General features: G+C 38.2%; 1 protein-coding gene across 1 annotated transcript in view; it reads right to left on the reverse strand.

The window, feature by feature from the left end:
* LOC122798708 (gastrula zinc finger protein XlCGF57.1-like) overlaps positions 1-23,368 on the reverse strand; it is a 138,600-nt gene that overhangs the window by 108,249 nt on the left and 6,983 nt on the right. Inside the window, exon 2 of the mRNA XM_044067803.1 lies at positions 5,771-5,897. Coding sequence (XP_043923738.1) covers positions 5,771-5,897 — 127 coding nt within the window. The remainder of the gene's footprint in view (positions 1-5,770; positions 5,898-23,368) is intronic.

Consider the following 23,368-nt stretch of genomic DNA (forward strand, 5'->3'; position numbering starts at 1 on the left):
GAAATTCATCTGTCACTATTTCCTAACTTCACTTTTTAATGATTTGCCACAAATTCACCAGAAACCACAATTTTATGATTAACAGACCAAAAATAGGAGGGAGAAATCTGGACATTTCTGTGAAAAATCTGTAAAGTTGAGAGGTATGACCAGCACACATTTTAGTTTTCACTTTTTCATTGTATCAGTCATTCTCCCTCCCTTCCTATTAACAGTCATCTTCCGTTTAACAGATGGCATCTGCTTTCTGAATAGAGATTTTAGTAAAACCTGAAGATCTGCTTGCACTTAAGTAAAGTGCTTCTCTATATTTATTTTATTTATTTATTTATATTATTTTATTTTACATTTGTTAAGTGGGAAAGTCCGACTTTGAACTAGGGTTGCCACCTTTTCAAAATGGCCAAAGTAGGAAATTTTCAGGAAACACATCAGATTTTACAGGCCGACACATATCCACGGTCAGTGCAAAGGGTAGAACTTAACTTTTTTGTCTAAATAAAAGCTTATTCTTGTAGCAGTTTAGTTGTTTATTCTGTTCCTTGTAACATTTAGGTATTTTAGATACAGAAATAACTATTTTATGCAACTATTACATAAAATATGGGACATAATTATGTCCTACAATCTCAGGACATTTGCCATTTTTAATATTTTTTGTCAGGACACAACTGCCCAGAGAGGGACTGTCCCTCGCAAAGTGTGACAGGTGGTAACCCTACTTTGAACAAAGCCAATTTTCAGCAGATGCCCGGGGAGAAATGGTCCAGATGCATGTCTTTGTAACGTGGAAGGAAACCGGAGCACCCAGAAGAAACCCACACGAATGCAGGGAGGACATGCAGACTCTGCACAGAAGGCAGCCAAGAATCGAACTGGAGAACCTCTTGCTGTGAGGTGTCAAAAATATCTAGATGTATTATTTAAGGAATTTCCTTGCTGTTTGCCATTACCAGCAATTTTCCTAGCTTACCAATATTTTTTTTTCTGAAAGACACAACTTGTGATAATGGGGGTATTGTTCTTTTGTGTATGAAACCAACATATTCACAAAATTAGAAAAGCATTGATCAGTTAAACGACATTTAGATTAGTTCAAACGATGCTTACTATGTTAAAAAAGTAAGAATATATGGTCTGCGATGAGCATAACACCTGTGGCTGACATACATGAAACAGGTTCTATTACAGGGAATTTGCTGTAATCACCTCCTCTCTCCAAAAAATAATAATTCTGCTAAGCTACCACTGAAATTGTTATGCAGTTCAGGTATACCTGTCAAGTCTGTCTAAGTAGCATGTCAAGCAACTGTGTGATGTGGTTTCCAACCATCTTTATATATTTGGAAATCAGATCTCTGTCTCTCTCTGTCTCCCTCTCTCTGTGTCTCTCAGCCAAGCTCTGATTCTAAAGCTTTAAGCTATTTGATGCTGGTATGCCAAGACTTGTCCCTTATAATATGACTTTATCATGTAGTGATACTGTTAGATAATATGGACGGTTACATACTTATTTACAAATGCGGCATGTGGATCTTTATGATTTTATTTATTTATTGACATTTACATACTGGAAAAGTCCACCTGGGTACAGGTGCATAATTTCAGTGGAGGCCCAAAAAGCTCCAAGGTAACAAATTTAATGCAATAAATATTTACAATAACAAATTTTACAGTGCAATTTTAGTGAATACATAGCATAGTAGTCAGTATAATTTATTTATTTATTTTACATTTGTTGACCGGGATAGTCCATCTGGGTGTGAGCCCATTTTCAGTGGAGGCCCTGGGAGAAAAGCTCCAATAAAACAAGAACAACATTGACAGGTACAGTGTCGGTTTTACACAGAATTTAACAGAAATATCTAGAGACAATAAAAAAGTACAATATACAATAGGCACTTTAGTGAAAAGAAGAAAAAGTTATATATATATATATATATATATATATATATATATATTTTTTTTTTTTTTTTTTTTTTTTTGAGGGCAGGGGTCCATTTTTAGTTGATCATGTGAGTATACTTTAATATGTGTACATATGTATACCCTTACAAAAAATAAATAAATTATCAGATTATACTCTTATTGTAGGCAGCTGAAAGGTGATGTTAACAAGTGGGAGTGGGGTACACATGGAGACTATAAAACGTAGGGGATGAAATTTGATGTGGGCTTATGTGGTATTAGCTTGGCTTGGTGCAGGAGCAGAGCCAGTTGTTAGTGAGGTGGTCTTTGAGCAGAGTTTTGAATTGGTGTAGGTTGGTAACATTTAGGAATTTTTACTAGCATTTAGGATTTTTTAGAAATTTGTACTGATATTCACAAACATTAACATACAATGATTAAAATCAGAATTTGAAGATAAGAGTTGTGTATAAGATAGCTAGCAGTAATGTAAGAAATATATTAGAGTGAGGTATTAGCAGGGATAAGCAAGTCTGAGTGTTAGTGGAGAAGTAGCGATGGAATGGTAATTTGGTTGTGCTAATGAGAAGTAGGTATAGTAGTTTAAGTACAGCAATAAAGTGAGGTATTAAAGGGGGATAAGCAGGTTAAGAGACTCAGTACTTTAAAGGGAGGTATGAAAAAGGTTAATGAAGGGTGTTAGGAGAAGCAATGCCCAAGATAAGGAGCAAGGACAAAGCCAGGAGGCAGAGAGGAAGTCTTGGCAATGGTTTGAAAAGATGAAGGTGTGAGATAGACCCGAGTGATATAGGAATTTTATTCCAATATCTACCTACATTATCGGAATAGAGAGTAACTGCAGTAGGTCTTTGTGGTTTGTGGATGTTCATCATCTGACAGAAATGGACAGTTTGGTAGACATAATTGGAGTATTGGGCAAATTGCTGGGCAAGCAAATTGGGTATAGATAATTTTGTGGTTTAAGATGAGTTTGGTATAATACAGAAGGTGAGGAAGTCCGAGCCAGTTAAGTGTTTTCATTGCTAATCAGTGGTGGGACTGGCAAGTTTTTCTGAAAGCAAATCAGCAACTTTGTTGTAGCATTATTAAAACTGCACCATATATTACTCTGAAATCACTGTGTGAACTTTCATAATTTAACACGTCTTTCAGTCTCTGTTTGAATTTCCTCCGAGATCAATGCCTTCGGTAATAAATATAATAAAATAAAATTGCATAATTGTTAGTTATTTTAACTCTATGCAATGGTCATAATTATTGCTAACATTTACAAGGTGTGTAGATAAACATCAGCTAAGGTTTCCTTTCCCTTTTTGTCTTGAAGTTTACCTAAGTGTCCATCCCATAGGTAGTGCTTTATGATTAGACCTCAGCTCACTGTTTAAGGAATGCAGGACTTTTACTAATTTTAGGCTATCTGCAATATTGTTTAGTATTATAACCACAAATAATACTTTCCTTTTATTTGACAACATATTTCTGCATATTTGGATAAAATATTTCTATAGTTTTGTCCTTTTTCTTCCAGGAGTAGATTATTATATACTATTTCTGTATTTTTGTCCTTTTTTTCTTCCAGGAGTAGATTATTATATACTATTATCTTGAAAGTGAATAGCAACGGCTCTTTTTTATTTCGCTCTCACTTGGCTATATCTAAAACATATTTATGGTAATGTGAGAGCCTCTCCTCAAAGCCATTGAGCATAAGGCTTTGATGTTTATCCAGGCTGCAGTAGGTGGCAATTTGCATATACACCATGGCTGCAGAAATGGCGATAATACTTGACTACGCTTTTGCAGATCTTTCCTGACTGAAGGCCTATACGAGTAAAACTTTGACAGACTTTTAAATTGGAAAATAATAAAATTAAATGGAGTTCTCATGTTGAACCTTTCCTTTTGCATGTAGAATACAGTTTCTAAATTATTATCCAGGTTAGAGACTCTAATTCAGAATGAAATATTTTAGACTTGGAAATGTTTTCCATTATTATAATAAATCTAGCCATATTCTTCCCTCCAAGTCTGACTTATTACAAGCAGCACTATGTCAGACAAGCAAAAATGGCTGAGTAAGACATCAGCACATGCAGGTTATAAATGGATTTATATCTCCAGAACTACATGCCTATCTTCATGTTTACACACTTTATAGCTGCAACAGAGGCCTTATCTTGGTTGACGATCACATTAGATACAGGCCAGAGGGTGGATATTTTAGACCAAGAAGAGTCTTACCTGGCGATGGACTAGAATTTACAGTACATGATCAGAAGGGTAAGTATTTGGGAGGGGTGGTTAGTCCTAAAACAGTGGGATTAGCTTAAGAATGTAATGGGGTATTAAAGTCTGGCCTTGGGATTCTGCAGAGAGGATTACTCCGTTTAGAGAACTATGACTCGGTGACTCCAGAAGATAACAGCAAAATCTGAACCTAAATGGGAATTTAGACATGAAAGTTTAGCTAATGGGCATTTAATCAGAAAAAGTTATCAAAGATTGCAGAAGGGTGAAGGATCAATGGAGAGAATGCTGATTCATAGATAAGTACTAGGCTAACTGTCCTTACAGGTCACTTTAAGCCTTGCCAATTTCCCTAATTAAACCCTGTATCTTGTGTCTGTAAATACCTTAACCATTATACCAACTTCACAATCCCCCTGAAGGCCGATTAGTCAGTAACACTGGGCTCCCATGTGCAAGTACAGGTATGTAAATTTTACATATTCAGTTGAATGTGTGTACATGTATACTTATATACTTCTAAAATATTGGGAATGTTTTTTCCTGGCATCTCCACTGTTTGTTGGGGATGCAGCACAGACAAGTACATGGGACAAGGATGCACATCTTCTAGTCATGTCCCAAACTGGTTTGACAGTTTTTTGGACAGGATTAGCTTAGCCATTTTTGATGAGATGTTGAGCACACCTCCAAGAGGAAGTACAAAAAGGTTTAGATTTCCCATCTTGTATTACTCCTTAAGAAGCCATCATCTAGAAGACAGAAAGTTTACCGAACATAGAAAATCGTCATAAAATGATTCAAGAGGTGACCAGGGAGGAAAGCTGAGCATACCTAAAAGTCAAAGTCAAACTTGGAAGTAACGGCTGCCATGGATGCAGAAATATGGTGATTAGAACCCAATTTAATGGTTATAATAATCAATCCCAAATCTAATCCTATATGATTGCAATTAGATATAGTTGATAAGATAAATGATACCAAGGGGCCAGTTGCAATGAGCAGAGGTTTAGAACTAGTAAATGGAAAAAAGAATGTTCATTGCTGGAATGAACACACTATAAAATGATGGTTAAAATCTAAACGTAACTTTTGTTATTAATATGTTCTCCAGTTTAGTGGTTATAATAAGGATTCATAAAAAAGACAAGCGGAAGAACAAAAAAAGTCACAAAGGTTAAAACAAAAATTCTGGTATTCCACAAAACACAGATTTTGGATTGTGGAATTGTAGTAAGGGATTTTTTGTTTTAAACTTTGAAAAAAGACAAATAGTTTCATTAGTTCACATAATGTATTGTTTCACTTATATCAGACTTTGACTGTCATCAACCAGGACCTGCAAATGTGTTGCTCAACAACATAAAACCTCCTAGAAATTCTATGCAAAAACATAACTGGGAATTGTGAGTTGCCACTGGTTATCTAAGGCTGGGGCTGGATAAATGGGTTACAATCACTGCAGTTTGATGAACTTCAGAGAAGAGAACAAAAGTGTGACAACAGAACCGCTGAACCATTTTACATTTTCTTTAAACATTAAATAATTCTGGTAATTTAAATGTAAACACACCTTCATATAATAACAACTTACCTACAGAAATCATGTTCTCATAGTTCTGGACCATCACCTCCCTGTGTAACTCTTTCTCATGGTCACTCAGTAGGTCCCACTCCTCCCTTGAAAATCCAACTGCAACGTCTTCAAATCCTTCTGGCACCTGAAAACACAAAGAACTTTATTTGCTTCTTCTTGACTCTAAAGTACACACAGATATATCTGAAGTCTTTAATGTAAAGACCAGGTACTCTGGTTGTCAAATGTATTAATTCATTCTCTGGCACCCACTTTTTCCCATTCAGAGTTACTGGGGAGCAGAAGCAAACCACTGAGCTATGGAATAGAACCAGTACTGGGAGACATGCCTTCCATAGCAAGACACACACACACACACACACACACACACACACACACACACACACACATAGACACAGAGACACAGAGACACACACACACATAGACACAAGGTTACTGGTATGTTGGAAAAAATAGAGACTCAAACAAAAACCTATGCAAGCATACAGAGTACATGCAGATTTCACAGAAAAGGCACCCCAGCTGGGAGGCTAAAACCAGAATCCAGAAATGTGATGAAGAATGCCAGTGAGTGCAGCACTATAGCTAACGCCTCCTATTCAGATGCAGTTTAGTAAAAACACAACTAAGTCAGACAGTGTTAATGGGCATGATGAGGCCATATGTTCCTTTACTCCTGCTATGACATAACTTTTCTCTGAGCAGAATGAGCTGAAGGCACTTCAAACAAACAGAGCACTTAAACTATATATAACAATACCACGGGGATGTAAAGCAAGGCCTCATAAGAACCTCAGAGACTAATAGCCGAGTAAGTACCTAGGAATCTGTGAAGCTGTATGCACTTATAAGTGGGTAAAAAAAAACAGAGAAACTAGTGGTCTTAAAACTCCATTGATGAGCTCATCACAATAATTCCCATAAATCATGATGAAATGTGGGGAACAGTGTGTGTGTGTGTGTTATGTGCGCACGTATTTGTAGGTGCAGGGAGGTCTACACTACCATTAAATAATCTGTTAGCCTAGTAATGCTCTATAGAGCCAACTACTTGACAGTGCAAAACATTAGCACTAGGTGATTTGGTTGTATTGACTAATGTCTCCAAAAATTGGCGTGTTTTCTGCTGGTGTTAAATGGTACCTCAGGTGGATGTAAAAGATACCACAGCACCTATCAAAAAGTAGGAGTTCTTTATTTTATATAAAATAAAAACTCACATCGAAAACATGTATCTATTTATATATTTATGCTGTACATTTTAATTACCTCTCACTATTTTACCCATATCCATTTTATTATCTTTCCCAAAATGTCTGCCACTCTCCACTGCTTGTTAAACAAAATTTCATCCCTTCTAGCTTTCCAAATTTCCCAAATAATCCAAAAAAGTTCAGATTGCAATTTTCTCCTTTTTATCATAATGTTGTTGTGTCCTTTCTCTGTTAGGGGTCGCCACAGCGGAACTCCGGTCCGCTAATGATTGGCAGTAGATTTTTTTACATGCCGAGTTACAGCCTTCAAGCCCATTCACGCATGTCTCCACACAGAAGATGCTCTAGCTGAGAATTGAACAGGACAACGTCTTAGTGTGAGGCGACAATGCTACCGCAGCACCACCACCACAGTCTCTATTTTATCATAATAATCACATAAAATCATAAATTAATATCCTTAATATTTTGAATATTTTTCTTTCTTTATGGAATTCCACAGTTTTAACCCTTTCTTATTCTAAAAAATACTCAGTTGTTTCTAAACGTTTACAATATAAACATTATCTATATTCTGTCTTTCTATTAACTATGTTGCTCTTCACATGTAATGTTTTAATACTTAATCTCCAAGAAAGTACTAACCTATATCCATTTTTGTTAACTCTATCTTTCTTTTTCTAATATCTTCTACTACTTTTTATCAAAATGTTTCCATGATCAACATAAAAGAATAAATTCATATCATAATGTCCTATCATTCTGCATATTATCCATATCTTATTTCCATTAAAACACTTTATTTTTAAATTCATCCATTTCATTAAATTCCATTTTCTTCCCTTCTTGTTTGTTTTAAAGTCTCCCATAATTATTTATATTTGTATTCAGGAACCGAAAACATCACAAAGAGCAAAACCAAAACTCCAAACCAAAGAAGCAAGTGACAGAAAGCTCTCCATTTACCTTATTTTACTCCAAGGATGATAAAAATACAATTTTAAACCAAGAACATTTCTGAAAATAAATCTTACTGAATTCTACATTTTTATTCAAAAATACTACAATCTCATTATCCCTAATTCTCCCCACTTTAATTAAACAATACATTAACATAGAAACATCTTATACTATAGGATTCTTTAAACCTAAACCTTTTTTGGAACTTAAATAAATAATACCCCTTTCTGAAGGGTTCAAATTGGATTCCCAAATAAAATAAAATCTGAAAAAAAAAATATTTTTCCCTATTGAACAAAATCATACATATTTTAGATAAATAAGCAAATTTTCCAAGAAAAATATTTATTAGGTAAACTTTCTTCATAAAGGATAAATAAAAAGTCCTCTAAAAATACATATTTCTTTAATGTATTCAGTAAGTTCATCCCACTTCTTTAATACCATCTAGGTTTCCAAAATGAATACCCAATACTTCTATATTTTTCTTATTAAATTGTACTCCTATCTTATTATCTCCCAAACATTTATTTTTCTTTAATTAAACATAACCCACATTTCTTAAACCTGAACTCAAATAAATCAAAATCTCCTTCACCCAAATCTCATTTCCTGTAATGATAATCATACCATCTATATAAGATGTAAAGCAAAAAATACACAAACCATTTTTAACAACAAAAAAACCCATTCTTCATAACTTTTTGAATCTTACTTGTTTTAATTTTGAATGCAATAAATACTAATACACTACTCTTTGGAAATCCCTGACATACCCCATTTTCAATTTAATACAAGAAAATAACCACCCATTAATTAAAACTTTAACTGTGCTTTTGTTATAGACCTATTTTAAAACTTTCAGTATTTTATCCTCTATTCCATATTCTTCCAAAATACTCCATAAGGCTGCACAATTTAATTTATGAAAAACGTATTTATATCCTCCACCATAATTTTAGCTTCTTTATTCTCTGTTTAAATATTATCTGTCATTTCTCTCATGACAATCAATTACTTTTTCCCTTACCTTTAATTCCATAAATCCCTTCCATTATAACTTCATGAATCACATTTTCAAATCTCATCTGAATTATCTTCAAGAAAATGTTATATTCAGAGCTATTCAGAGTACTTGGTCTCCAATTACTTATTTTATTTCTTTTTTCCATATTATTTTGTAACTAATAAAATGTTTTATCTATTTATATTTAATCTATTTCTTCCTTACTTAACCATTCAGTAACTACAAGTAAAATCTTCTTTAACTTAAAATCTCCTTTTCTATAAACCCCATGTCAAAAACCATCTAAACCAGATACAGAATCTTTTAACATGTTTATTACTTCTTCCCATTCTTCTAAAGTTATATCTTTCTTAAGCAATTTCTTTGCTTGATCTGAAAATTTCCTCACTTCCCAAACCATCTTACTTTTTCTTATACTTAGAGGTATCTCTAACATGCTCTTCAAAATATTTAAAATGTCCTCCTGCTTATACCTCATATTACTTTCATTTATCCTTTTTAATAAAAAGACATTTATTTTTTACATTCTTAGCCAAAAAGGCAATACGACTTTTTTCCTCCCCTTTACAAAACATTTCTGCTTATATAACAAAGTTTCTATAGTTTTTATTGTCTTCAAACAACTTATTTTGCATTTCATAATATTTACAATTATTATTTTATTCTAACTGATTCATGATCTTGGAAAAGCAGATTTATTTCTTTGTTTATTTTATGGACTTTCCCTTTCCAGTACATTTTTATTCTTTTACCTTCTTTTATAATATTCTCATTTTTTCCATGTTCTACCCAAATTCCTCAGTTATCTGATAAACCATTAATAAAAGCACCTATTACTTTTTTCAAATCCTCAAAAATGCAAAATATTCAATTTCTATTTGTAAAATATCTCTTTTATATGTCCACTGACTATACTTCCAAATTCACAGACATCCCCATTTTACAATGTCTTTAACCTTTTTAACATAATTTACCTACTTTCCTTTTAACTTTTAGGCTACAATTAATCTCACCCATAATAATAATTGACATAACAGCCACAAAAGGCAAAATTTCTTAAAATAACTTTTACCTTTCTTTAATATCAGTATACACATAAAAACATATATACGCATATAAACAAATCTGTTTATATATAGTACACCCTCTCCTGACACCAACTACACCCTCTCCTGACACCAACCTGCCAGGAATCCTAACATACATTCAAAAATCTTGACAATATCTCTAAACAGAAAAATAACCCCAGAACATCTTTCAGCATCCAAATTCCATACAACCTGATGCCCCATAATTTTCTGTACCACATCAGAATCTGACTTAAACCTAGTATGCCCTAAGCAGTATACATGTTTACTCTTTGTCTTTTATACCAATTACTGCTGCTCTCCTAGCCCTGTTAGCTAAACTATACTTACAGTTAATAAGCTTTATTAGTTTTTTTCATCCTTCTTTTTAACCTTTTAGCCTGTTTTTTAAACACCTTTATTGAATTATCACCTGTGACAGTCAAATTTACACTTACACAAAAGTAATCAAATAGTATTAAATTAATATTAACAAACATTATACTTCTTTATATCATATAACCTAAGCAACATTATATAAATTATTCCATTTCTGCCCCTTTTTTTAAACAAAAACATCTTTGCTTATGTTGTAAATTACGGTTTAATAATCATACATTTATATAAATGAAAACAAACCACATCAACACACTTCCAGTTGCAAACATTATATATCACTTATAACCTGTGCAATAATTTTCATTCAAACATTACAAAGCTCATTTAAGTCATACCCTCTTGTTAAACCTCATTTCTCTCGTGTGTGTATTGTTCACACTATTCCCATTTTTTCCTATATAATTTGCTCCTACACCTTTCTAAAGATCTCAATTCCAGTTGTTTTATCTCTGTTACTATATTCACTACTTCTTATATAGTTGTTTTAGCTTTTGATTTCCACTTTCTAGAAATTGCTTTTTTGGCAGCCACCATAATTAGACACAGGAAGGCCTTACCATGTCTCAGTAATTCCGATTCTGTATCATAGCTCAAAAAAATCATCTCCCTTGTCACACCAATCCACCAACCCAGCATTTCTGACACTGCATCCCTCAGGGAGTCCTTAAAGTCTGCCAACCTACAGCACTCCCACAAAATATAGTTACTTCTTCCCTGTCACACCTCCAACATTTGCTGTCTACCTGAGGAAAAATTCTCTGGGGTCACTTGGGGTATGAAAATATCTATATAAACATTTCCAGGCAAAAATCCTAAATCTTCTAGACTTTGTTGCATATTTGGGAGACATACATATATCCTCCCGTTGTTTCTTTGTGAATTGCTTATACAATCGCTCCTCCCAATCCTTGCTAACCTCCTCTGATTGATTCTTATAGTTACCATGAGATATTTTATAAGCTCTATGAAGTATTTGCTTTTTTAATGGCAGCTTCTGTTCTAGACAGTGTTGTACAGATCCACCCATCATTTTTTAACATTATATCAGCTTCCCATCTGCTGTCCCAAACATCTCTAGCATCCTTTGTGTTAACACAATATTCTTTTAAACAATTTATAATAGTTTCTTTTTCAAGCTCATCAGTACTAAATTGCAAAAAAAAAGTCTTAGAAAGATTCACATCTAATCCACAAAAAAATATATATTTGTTCCACTGAAAGTCACTTTTTTTCTTTTTTGCAAATGTCCAAATATTTCTTTATTAAAGGTTCCTATTCAAACGTCTAACATCCTTTACACAAAAACCAGCAGGCAAAATAATATTCTCCCAAATAAAATATCTATCCAACACCCAGTCTTTTTTTACTTATTCTAACAATAGGTCTTTTCTTTTTATTAAAGCTACAGTAACTGTTTCACCCACAGCCAATCATAGGTTTTCTGTTTTATAACTTCATTTTGTTTAGAACCATAAATCTTCTCTCGATTTTCTCCAAAAATTCTGTCTGCCATCTCAACCCACAATATTTCTGAACCTTCACCAGGTTCATCCTTATATATTACTGTAAGTGTAACAACTGTGCATCTTCAAGCCCTCCCGGTTCAACCTCCATAATAATCACGTCATAAGACATTAAACTTCGTACATCCTGGCTAGAAAAAAACAGCTAACCACTGGTTATTTGTAACTCCATCATTATCCAAACTCTCTGACACTGCAGATTTCTCCAAAATGCCATTAACACCACTCAAAAAATTCTCCTTCTCCTCCACTGTGCCACCCCTCTAGCCACCTACACACCAGAAATGAGAGCCAGAAGTGCTCATACAACAAGTAGGGAAAATTCCCTGATGTGCTGCCTAAATTTCCCCTTGTAGTATCAATGCCACTTCTGGTCTCTCTTGAAAAGAAGCTACTAGCCTAGTGGGGCTAACCCAGTTAACAAAGGATAAATAAAAATAAATACACATTTATCTAGTAAAGCAGTAGCTAACCTGCAAAAGTTTTCATGGTTTCTCTCCTGTAATTCCAAGCGTTTACTGTGGTCAGTAACTCTAACAATTGCATCTCAAGTAAAATGCATTAATTTCCAAATCATGCCACAAGACTGATTACCTTCATTTGCGTTTGCCACTACCATCCTTATAATGATGTTCCTCATTTTCTTGTCATTATAAGCTCATTTGCATAGTTCACTGGCAGTATTTTTTGGCCTACAGTGACAGAGCAACAGGAGTCTCTGAATCACCACCTTCTTCCATGTGGTCACACATCATGCAAATTCACCTATCATGACATGTTAAATGTTTCTATATCCTAAAGGTCTGTTCTTCCAATCTTTTATTAAATCGCTGAAAAGGGAATTTTAATGTTATCTATTTTGATTAGATCATTCTGTGCTCTTGTACAGAGACTGCATTAGGTTCATAGGTAGGTACTAGGCTATCTGCCCGAGGGCATTTATAAGCCTAGCCAGAGTGTGTCGGCTTTCGCCATCCCAATGATTAATTAACTGATCCTCTGTCAAGCAGAGCCAATGAAGTGATCCCAGGGGTGTATTTTCTGTTACCCATCCACTCGTCAAGGTTTCTCTTGAAGAGTGTTAGTGAGAGGCTCTGCCTGATGTAATTTGGAATTTTGTTCCAAAGCATGGGGAGTCTCTGTGACAGGAATCTATCCCTCCAGCATGTTCTATTTATTGTTGTGGCGAGGTTTAGCTCACTAGAGTGCGTGGCTCGTAGTGACTTGGATTTCTTTAGGTGGAGCATGTCCATCAATGAGCTGGACATGGCTTTGTAAGTCAGGCAGAGATCACCTCTGAGTAAGCGATATGCCACTGAGTACAGCCGGAGTTTTTCAGTCGGGCTGCATAGGACATATGTTTGAGGCCAGTAATCCTCTTGGTGAGGTACTTTCGTGGTCTTTCCAGCTGTTGGAAGTATCTTTTGAGGTACATCCCAAATGGGGCATTGTACTCTATGACAGGTCTAATGAGTGACAAGTAGAGGGGCACTATAACCTCTTTATTTCTAGATGCGAACCCTTTAGTAATTAGATGGGCCACATAGAAGGATTTCCTAACTACTTTGGCAATATGATTGTAAAAAGAGAGATTACTATCTACCTGGGTCCCCAGATCTCAGAGATTACTATCTACCTGGGTCCCCAGATCTCTTATTACCTCTTCTGTATTAAGGAGGCTGCCACTTATGTGGTAATTTATGGGTGTTTTGTTCTTCCCAAATGGGATGACTATGCATTTTTTGGCATTTAGCTTGAGGCCATGACTTTGACACCAGATGTTCGTCTCAGTAAGGCCCTTTTGGAGGATGTCCGTGTCAGCCGGAGAGTCAATTATGGCTCCCAGTTTGCAGTCATCGGCGAACTTGGTTAGCCATAGTCCTCCTGTGTTTGCCGGTACTTCTGAGAAGTATATGCCGAACAATAGGGATCCCAGGACCGAGCCTTGTGGGACACCACTTGTGACTGGTTTAGAGTCGGACCTGGAGCCCGCTATTCTTACCGTGCGAGTTCTGTCTGTAAGCCAGTTGGCAACCCATCTTGTGATGTAGGGGGTTTATGTTCAGGCTGATGAGTTTTTCTGTAATACCAGGGTGGGGAATTGTGTCGAAAGCCTTGGCGAGGTCAAGGTAGGCTGTGTGAACCACCTTTCCCTCATCTATGGCTTTGGTGACTGTCTCGAAGAAGTCAACCAGGTTTCGTAGGCATGATCAGCCCTTAACAAAGCCGAACTGGGTCAGGTCACATGTTTGGAGGTTCCTAATGTCTTTGTTAAAGAGTTCCATGATGTTGATGCGCTCCATAGCCTTGCAGACCAGGCTAGTCAGGCTTATGGGGCGATAGTTACCAGGGTCAGTTGTGGCCCCTCCTTTGTGGAGAGGAATAACCGTTGCTGTGCACCATTGTATGGGCACATAGCCTGTGGAGAGGCTGAGGTTGAACAGTGTGTTTAGGTGGGGGGTTAGTTTGTTCTGTAGTTCATGCAAGACGCAGCCTGGGACACCATCTGGTCTCATTGATGCTGTGTTTTTGGCTTTTGAAAGTGCTGTTGTCACCTGTGCGTGATTTTTGGGACACTACACTTTTCCGGTATTGTTGTGGGCCCTTTTGGTGGTGAGAGGAGGGTGAAGTTTGCACTGAATCTATCTGCCAGGATGTTGGCAATATCAGTAGGTTCAGAATAGTTTGTGCTGTTTTGCACTAGTTCAGTGCATATCTGCAAGTTGCCACTTAGATTCTTAACATAGCTAAAGAAGGCTTTGTGGTTATCTTTTGAATCCTTGGCTATTTTTCTTTCAAAGTTAGCCTTGGATGATTTTATGAGGGACCTTAGTTTCTTACTGATACTGATCAGGGATGTCTTTCCTTCTTGGGATTTGCTTTTTTCTGAACTAGTTTCCTCCTTCTATTGTATAGCCTGTTTATTGCAGGGGTCCACCAAACTGGTTTCCTTCTCTTGCAGGGGTCCACCAAACTGGTTTCCTTCTCTTAGAGGAGCGAGTCTTGGTTTTGCTAGGGATGAAATGATCCGTGCATCCTTGTAGGTGCTCATAGAGTGCATTTGTAAAGGCTTCTGCATCTCGGGCAGCGTTATCCTTTAGCGTGGGGGCTGTGAAACTTGCCACCTCTGTCTTAAGTAAGGTGAAGTTTGCTTTAGAAAAGTGTTTTACTGTGGTTTCCTTAGTTGGGGGTGGTGGTGGGGTGTGGACATCCAGAGTGATTAGTTTATGGTCTGATCTAACCAGTGACGGGTTGTCCTCCGGTGTGGAACACCTATCACCCATGTTGGTGATGACCAGGTCCAATATGTTTTCACCTCTGGTAGGGGAGTTTACCAGCTGATCCAGGGCATTTGAGTTGATGAATTCCAGGAAGCGCTGGGCCTGGGAATTTGTACTCTAGTAGTTTTCCCAGTGAATGGTAAGGTAATTGAAATCGCCCAGTATCAGGGTGTTCGGTAGGACCTTCATGGTTCTCTAGTGTCTCCAGAAAGGTGGAGTGGTGGTCCTGGGTCATGGAGAGTGATCTGTAGCAGGCCACAATTTGCATTGCAGATTTTCCTGATGTTAGTTGAACATGGATGATCTCAGAGGTATCATGCTGCGCCACTAACCTGAAGGTGTAGGTATCCTTGATGAATATGGATACACCCCCTCCATTTGTGTTTCAGTCCGTGTTCTGTGGCTGAAACGTGTGGTATGAGTTGTAGCCCGGTAGTGCTGGGGTGCTGTCTGGAGCCTTGAAACAGGTTTCAGTTACTGCACAGATGTCGACGTTCTCCATGCATGTGCATTTTGAGATTTAAACTCCTGGCGTTGTGTAGCATAATCCTCAGTTTTTTGTTAATTGTGTTGTTTATGGAGGTGGGTTTGACTTTTGAGCCTTGCCTAAAAAAGGCACTATGGGGGCAGCAAGAGCCTTGGCCAGTATTCGAAAGCCTAGGGGTGACAGGTGCAAGCCGTCTCTTGTGAAGCAATGCGGCTTGTTGAGCATGTTGTCCCAGGCTGACAGACACTGGATCCCTTTTGAATGACACCAGAAGCTTAACCAATTGTTGAAATTGATAATTTTTTCTTTATACGGAGGTATCATTCTTGGTGAGGGCAGGATGCTATTCAGGGTCAGGGTCATACCAGCCTGGGCTACATGATCAGAGAGCACTTCCATGTCTCTTTTCATGTAGTCCAGGGAGGTATGTCTCAGGTTATTCACACCAACATGAACAAAGACAGAGTCATATTTGTACTTGTTCTGGAGTGACCTGAGTGCTTGTGTTATGTGGCAGATTCTGGCTCCCAACAGGCAGCTAACAGTAAACTTCTGCTTGTCCAGCCTAGTGAGTGGGACGTCAGTGTGCCTGACTATAGAGTCACCTATTACTAGTGTGTTAGGTATGTTATTTCGCCTTAAGGGCTGTGGTTGTGCAGCACACTGATTTTGTGTTTTATGTGTTGTCTGGTTTGTGACGGAAGTGCAGGTTGTTTGGGTGTCTGCTTTGGAGGTCTCTGATGCTTTTGCAGGTTTTTATTTAGAGCCTCCGAGTATGACTTTGTGTATTTATGTGTATTTTTTGCCAGTGCTGTTTTAGTAGGTCTGTGTGCGGCTGGAGTTGTGGTGCAAGTGTTAACCTTCTCCTCTTGACCGTCTGTTCCAGTCTTCCAGTTTGGCTGTATAATTGCATCTCTCGCATATGTTACTGTTTTGTGATAGGAGGAGAGGGTTGTCTGTGTACATGAGGCAGTTGTAACATTGCCTCAGGATAACCAGATTAACCAGCTGGACTAGAGAGTGTACCTGAAGTTGCCCTTTGGTCATGCCTGAATAGTAGGGTGAGCTGCTTAGTCGCTTGGTTGGTGAGGGGTGAATAAAGAGCCTTGCCCTGCTGGGCAATCAGTGTCAGGGTATATTAGTGCTTGCTATTAGGTCTGAACAAGTGCTGGGCTGTAAGATGCTTTTTGAGTGCTTATGTTGAGAGTTAGACTAGTTTCAAGGGAAAAACTGAAGAGGAGACTTAATGGAGCCAGGAATAATTTAACTGTAGCTAACTGGCACTGCCCGGTGCGCAAAACTGTGCAAATGCGACTTTTATAGTAGGGAAACAAAAGAGATAGAAATTAGCCCAAAATGGCCAATAAACTACTATAAAAAAACCTGCGTAGTTTTTCAGTAACACTCCCTTCCTTCTGTCTTGCTTTATTGACAGTATTTTTTATCTTGTGTCATCATCTGGGATTGAAGGAATAGTTTACAGAGTTTCTTTAATTGTACTTTGACAGGCTCATATGTGGAGTTCAACTGAGATTTAATGTTTAGAAATCTAAAACAGAATAAACAAACCTTAACTAACAGCTGTCTGAATTAGCTGTACCCCATAAAACTCCTTTTATCTACAATGTAGTCAACATCACAGTTCATGTATTCATTTAACCTTTTTTAAAGTATTTAAACAAAGAAGTAAGATGTCCCATCGTGCAAAGTACTGTTATCTTAACCATGTAATTTGGATTAAACTGTGAACACAGACTGCTTAAATATCACCTGCATGTATTGGTAGTAAAAATTTGTATACCAATTGTTAGCATCATGTATGAAAATTACTAGAATTTATACACATACAGTTGCTTTTTCATTTTAATCAGGAGCTTTGTACATAGTAGCTTTTAGGTTCATAGGTGTGTACTAGGCTAATGGCCCTGGAGCCTTTACAAGCCTAGTCCATAGGATTACCTTGGCATTGTGCCACCCGACATTAGTTCCCAGTGCTTCTGTTGAGTACAGCCACTGGAATGATCCCCGGCAGTGAATTTTCTATTTCCCCATCCACTTATCAAGATTTCTCTTGAAGAGAGCCAGTGAGGTGCTCTGTTTGACATGTATGGGAAGTCTATTCCATAGCATGAGTAGTCTCTGGGTTATAAACCTGTCCCTCCAGCATGTTCTGTTGATTGTGGTAATGAGGTTGAGGTCTCTGGAGTGTGTGGTGCAGAGGGATTGGGATTTCTTTAGATGTAGCACTTCTAACAGAGCTGGGTCAGACATGGCTTTGTAAGTCAAGCAGAGATCGCCTCTAAGTAGACAGAGAATAGTTGGAGTTTTTTTGAGTCTGTCCATATAGGACAACTGTTTAAGGCCTAGGATCATCTTTGTGAGGTACTTTTGCGGCATCGCCAGTTGCTGTAGATGTCTAGTGAGGTACATGCCAAATGGGGCATTGTACTCGATGACTGGCCTAATGAGGGAAGAGTAGAGGGAGACAATGACCTCTTTCTTCCTGGATGCAAAACCCTTAGTAATGAGATGTACCACAAAGAAGGATTTTCTGACCACAGTGGCAATGTGGTGGTCAAAAGAGAGGTTGCTGTCAACCTGTGACGCCTTCTGTTTTCAGTGGACTACCATCGATTTGGTAATTCATGGGAACAGAGTTTTTCCCAAAGGGGATGATGACACATTTGTTGGCATTGAGCTTAAGGCTATGGTTCTGACACCAGTTGTTGGTCTCAGTAAGGCCTTTCTGCAGGATGTCAACATCACTTGGGGAGTTAATAATAGCTCCTAACTTGCAATCATCTGCAAACTTTCTCAGCCAGAGTCCCTTCATGTTGGCCTGGACTTCAGAGAAGTAGATACCAAACATGAGAGGATCTAGGACCAAACCCTGTGGGACTCCACTTGTGACTGGTCAGCAGTCTGACTTCTATCTGTGAGCCAGTTTGCAACCCACCTAGTGGTATAGGGGTTGATGTCTAGCTTAGTGAGTAGGGAATGGTATCAAGGGCCTTGGCCAGATCAAGGTAGGTTGCATGAACCACCTTGCCTTCATCCACAGCTCTCGTGACTGGCTCAAAAAAGTCAACCAGGTTGAGCAGGCATGATCTACCCTTCACAAATCCAAACTGTGTGGGATCCAGAGTTTGGGGATTCCGTACATCTTTGTTTATTAGGTCCATGATGATGCGTTCCATAGCTTTGCATATCAGACTCGTCAGGTTAATGGGGCGATAGTTCCCAGGGTCTGTAGTCGCTCCTCCTTTGTGGAGAGGGATGACTGTAGCAGCGCGCCATTCGGTAGGCAGAAAGCCTGAGGTGAGGCTGTGATTGAACAGGGCACACAGGTTTGGTGCCAGTTCACACTGTAGTTCATGTAGAACCCAGCCAGGGATACTTTCAGGTCCCATAGAAGCTGCATTCTTGGCCTTGAACAGTGCTGTTTTAACCTGTGCAGCAATAATACTGGGTGCCTAGCAATCTACTGGTATTGTGATTGGTCCTTTGGGGGGGGGGGGGAGACGGGTAAAGTTGGCACTGAATCTGTCAGCCAGTATATTGGCAGTATCTGTTGGCTCAGTAAAGGAGTTACCATTGTGCAGTAGTTCACAGCAAATCTGGGTATTGCCGTGGAGATTCTTGACATAAATATAGAAGGCCTTGTGGCCGTCTTTACTATCTGCTGCAATTCTGTTTTCATAGCTAGCTTTAGAGGATTTGATGAGGGATCTCAACTTTTTATTGAGGCTGATAAGGGAGTTTTTACAGTCTTGGGACTTCACCTTATTCTGCATCAATTTCTTCCTTCTGTTGTAGAGTTTGTTTATGCCAGGGACCACCAGATTGGCTTCCTTTTTTTGGAGGAGAGCATTTTTGTTCTATTGGATATGGCGAGATCTATACATTTGTGTATGTGTTCATACAGTGCATTGGTGTATGATTCAGCAGTCATGCAACCATTCTCCACTGCATGGGTGCCGTGAAGTTAGCCACCTCTGTTTTTAGGAGCCTAGAATTAGCTTTGAAGTAATTCATGGTGGTTACCTTTGTGGGGAGGGGGGGGGGATTTCCAAGGTGATTAGTTTGTAGTCGGATCTAACCAGGGAGGAGGTGACTATTGGTGTAGAGCAATGGGCGCCCATCTTAGTAATGGCCAGGTCAAGGATGTTGCTACCTCTAGTGGGGGTAAGAATGAGCTGGTCCAGGGCATTGAAATTAATGAATTCAAGAAGCATTGGGCAAGTGTATTGGTGCACGAGTAGTTTTACCAGTTAATGGAGGTGTAGTTGAAGTCGCCCAGTATGACAGTGTTAGGCTGGACCCTAATATTCTCCAGGGTGGTTAGGAATGTGGAGTGTGAGTCTTGGGACATGGTTGGGGACCTATAGGAGGTTACAATCTGAAATTGCTGTCTTACCCAATGTTAGCTGCAGTTGAAGTATCTCTGATGCGTTATGTTGGGCTACCAGTTGAAGGTGTGCGCATCCTTTATGAATATGGAAACACCACCACTTTGGAGCTTCAGTCCAAGTTCCAGGGCCGAAAGGTGTGGAATGAGTTATAGCCTGGTAGTGCAGGGGTGCTTAATGCTACTTTGAACCAGGTCTCTGTTACAGCACAAATGTCGATGTTCTCCATTTTAAGGACTGCTTTGAGTGAGTGCATTTTGAGATTTAGACTTCCAGCATTGAGCAGCATGGCCGTCAGATTGCATTTGTTTGTAGCTGTTACAGTGGTAATAATTATTTAGGTCACAAATAGATACACCAAGGTCTAACGTTGTAGCAATGAATAGCCAAAGACATATACATCTTTGGGAGCTTTATATGGTATTGTTGTGCGGATAGTATATAACTGATCAGTTCGTAAGTTAGTTTGCAGAGTGAGTACATTTGTTTAATCAGGCATAATATAAATTGAGCTGTTCATTAGCAGCATGAATAAACTGCAAGAGAAACTGTGACAGTGTGTCTCAGAAGGAAAGCTGCTGTTCTGGGCAAATGTTGCAAAATAAGAAACCAGCTGAATGTACCCAATGTATTACATGTGTATTTTATTTATTTATTTATTTTACATCCTACCAACAGACGGTGCACGAGGATCCTAAATCGGGTATTCCAACGAACCTTGGTAATAGTCACGAAGAGTAACATATCGCATCTCATCCACCCATGAAAAACACTGTTACTTGAATCAGACAGAATCACACACTCCCACCGAATGACTAATCAGCAGAAAGTGAAAAACGCTGTTGTTTAAGGACATCATACTACTGGAAATTTTCAGCAAAGGTATTCTCAAAGCAGTTCAAAGCTGAAAAGTTCCCAGTGTGAATGCTCTAATCACTGGGGCAGCTTCAAGAGAAGAGTTTTACCCGCTTCTCATAGCATCACTAACCCATTAGCAGTATTCATTCTCATGCAACCCCTGTCCAATCGTCACCCACAGATGGAGGTCTCAGCTGACCCACACAAATACAATGAAGCAGTATGGCTGGACCACTTACTTTGCATGAGAAATTACTATGTAATAGGTCAAGCACTATTCATGTCCCATAAGAATCCTGCAGTTTGTCTGGCTGATTGTGAAAATGGATCATGACTAAAACCATTCTGCGTTTGTCTCCACAGAGTTCTGCAAGTGCCAGTTGAAGATATACAGCTGACAGTAGAAAGTGCAGTGTGATTACTCATAACACTTTTATTAAAGTATGCTGCTTAATCTAGATGTGTCAACCTTCTGGTCTTTATAGTTAAAGAATCAAGCAATGTGCTAGACAGTGGTTGTGCCTCACTTCTGACACCTCTTTGCGCTGTTAGTGCAAAGTCAATTGCAGTATATCCTGGCTGCCAGACTATTTCAAAACTTCAGACACAAGGAACATAAACCACAATAGAGCAGGTATATTGTTTAATCTAAAATGTAACAATGTTATACAATGTTATTTATTATTTATTTATTTATTTATTTATTTTATTTTACATTTGTTGACCGGGTTAGTCCGACTGGATACATGTCCATTTTCAGCGGAGGCCAGGGGAGAAAAGCTCCAACATTAAACATAACATTGAAATTGAATATGAACATTAAAACAATTATAGTCGGTCATAGCTCAAACTTATATGGTTACAATCAGAAGGAGCTAGGTATTCCTTACAATACTGTTTTGTGTACTACAGTAACGTAGGTAGGAGTTAGTCTGGATTGTAACAGGGGCATAGATAGTGTGTCATTAAATACTGTTTGAGATTTTTCTTGAATTGGTTTAACGATGGTTCTTGAGTTAGGTCAGCTGGAAGTGAATGCCAAATTTTGTCAACAGAGTTAGAAAACAAGGAGTCACCAGCTGAGTTGCTAGTTTTGAGTGTTTGAATTAGCAGTTTATTAGAAGATCGAAGTGGCCTCATGTTCCTGTGGGGATAAATAATGTTTTTAAGTGCATGGGTATTATCTGGTTGGTTGAGAATTTTGTGGGCTACTACAAGTTGAATGTACTGAAGTAAGCTAGGCAATTCTAGCCATCCTACAGGTTTAAGGTTTTGACAGTGGTGAGTTCTGTATATAGAGCCAGTGGCAAATCTAGCAATGTGATTATAACAGCTTGAGAGTTTGCAGAGTTCAGATTTGTTCAAGTTAGTGAAAATGAAGGAGGCATAGAGAAGGGTGGAAAGAAGATAAGTGTGGGCAATGGCAGTCCTAGCTAGTGGGGTAAGGAAAGGTTCATTTTTATATAGGAAGCCCAGTTTTTTTATTGAAGGTTTTAATATTGAATGATATGCACATCACATTTAATGTTATTATCAATTATTACCCCTAAGAGTTTAGTATAGTCATCTGGGGAAATAACAGTTCCATTATTAGAGGATATTGTAAAGGAAAGTGGTGTAGACCTGTAAGTGGGGGAGAAAATTAGCAGGTTTTTTTTTTTCAGGGTTCAAGAGCAAACGGCAGCATGAGAGCCAGTTCTCAACTGTGCTAAATGTTTTCTGGGGTAGTGTAAGCAGGTCAGATGGGGTGGAGGCTGAGCAGATCAACGTGGAATCATCTGCGTATTGGATGCATGTAGCATCTGGAATGGCAGAGTAAAGGTCATTAATAAAGATTGAAAAGAGAATAGGTCCTAAAATAGAGCCCTGGGGGAATTCCAAGGGTGAAGAGTAGTAGAGTAGATAAATTTCCCTGCCATAGAACTGCCTGTTGTGTGCCATTCAGATATGACTGAAACCATTGAATAGCATGGCCATTCAAGGAAATGGATTTCAGAGTGGCAGTGAGTAATTGGTGGTTGACCAAATCAAAGGCTTTGGATAGGACGAGGAAGAGGGCTGAGGATAGTCTGTTGTTATTACAGTTATGATTTATGACATTGGAGAAAGAGAGGAGGGCAGAGGAGGTACTATGGTATGGCCTAAAGCCATGTTAGCCAGCAGATTGTTTTGTATGAGATAGTTGCTTATGGATACATTTCTCCATTATTTTGGCCAGTGACAAAAGTATGGCAATAGGTCTATAATTTGATAGTTCTGTGGAATTGCCACCTTTGTGGAGTGGTATGGCATGGGAAGTTTTCCAGATGCAGGGGATGGAGGCTTCAGTTAGGGTTCTATTGATCAAGATTGAGACTGGATAAGCTACGA

The sequence above is a fragment of the Protopterus annectens genome, chromosome 3.part1 (assembly GCF_019279795.1).
Source record: "Protopterus annectens isolate FY-2018-M chromosome 3.part1, PAN1.0, whole genome shotgun sequence".
In the NCBI taxonomy this organism is placed as follows: domain Eukaryota; kingdom Metazoa; phylum Chordata; order Ceratodontiformes; family Protopteridae; genus Protopterus; species Protopterus annectens.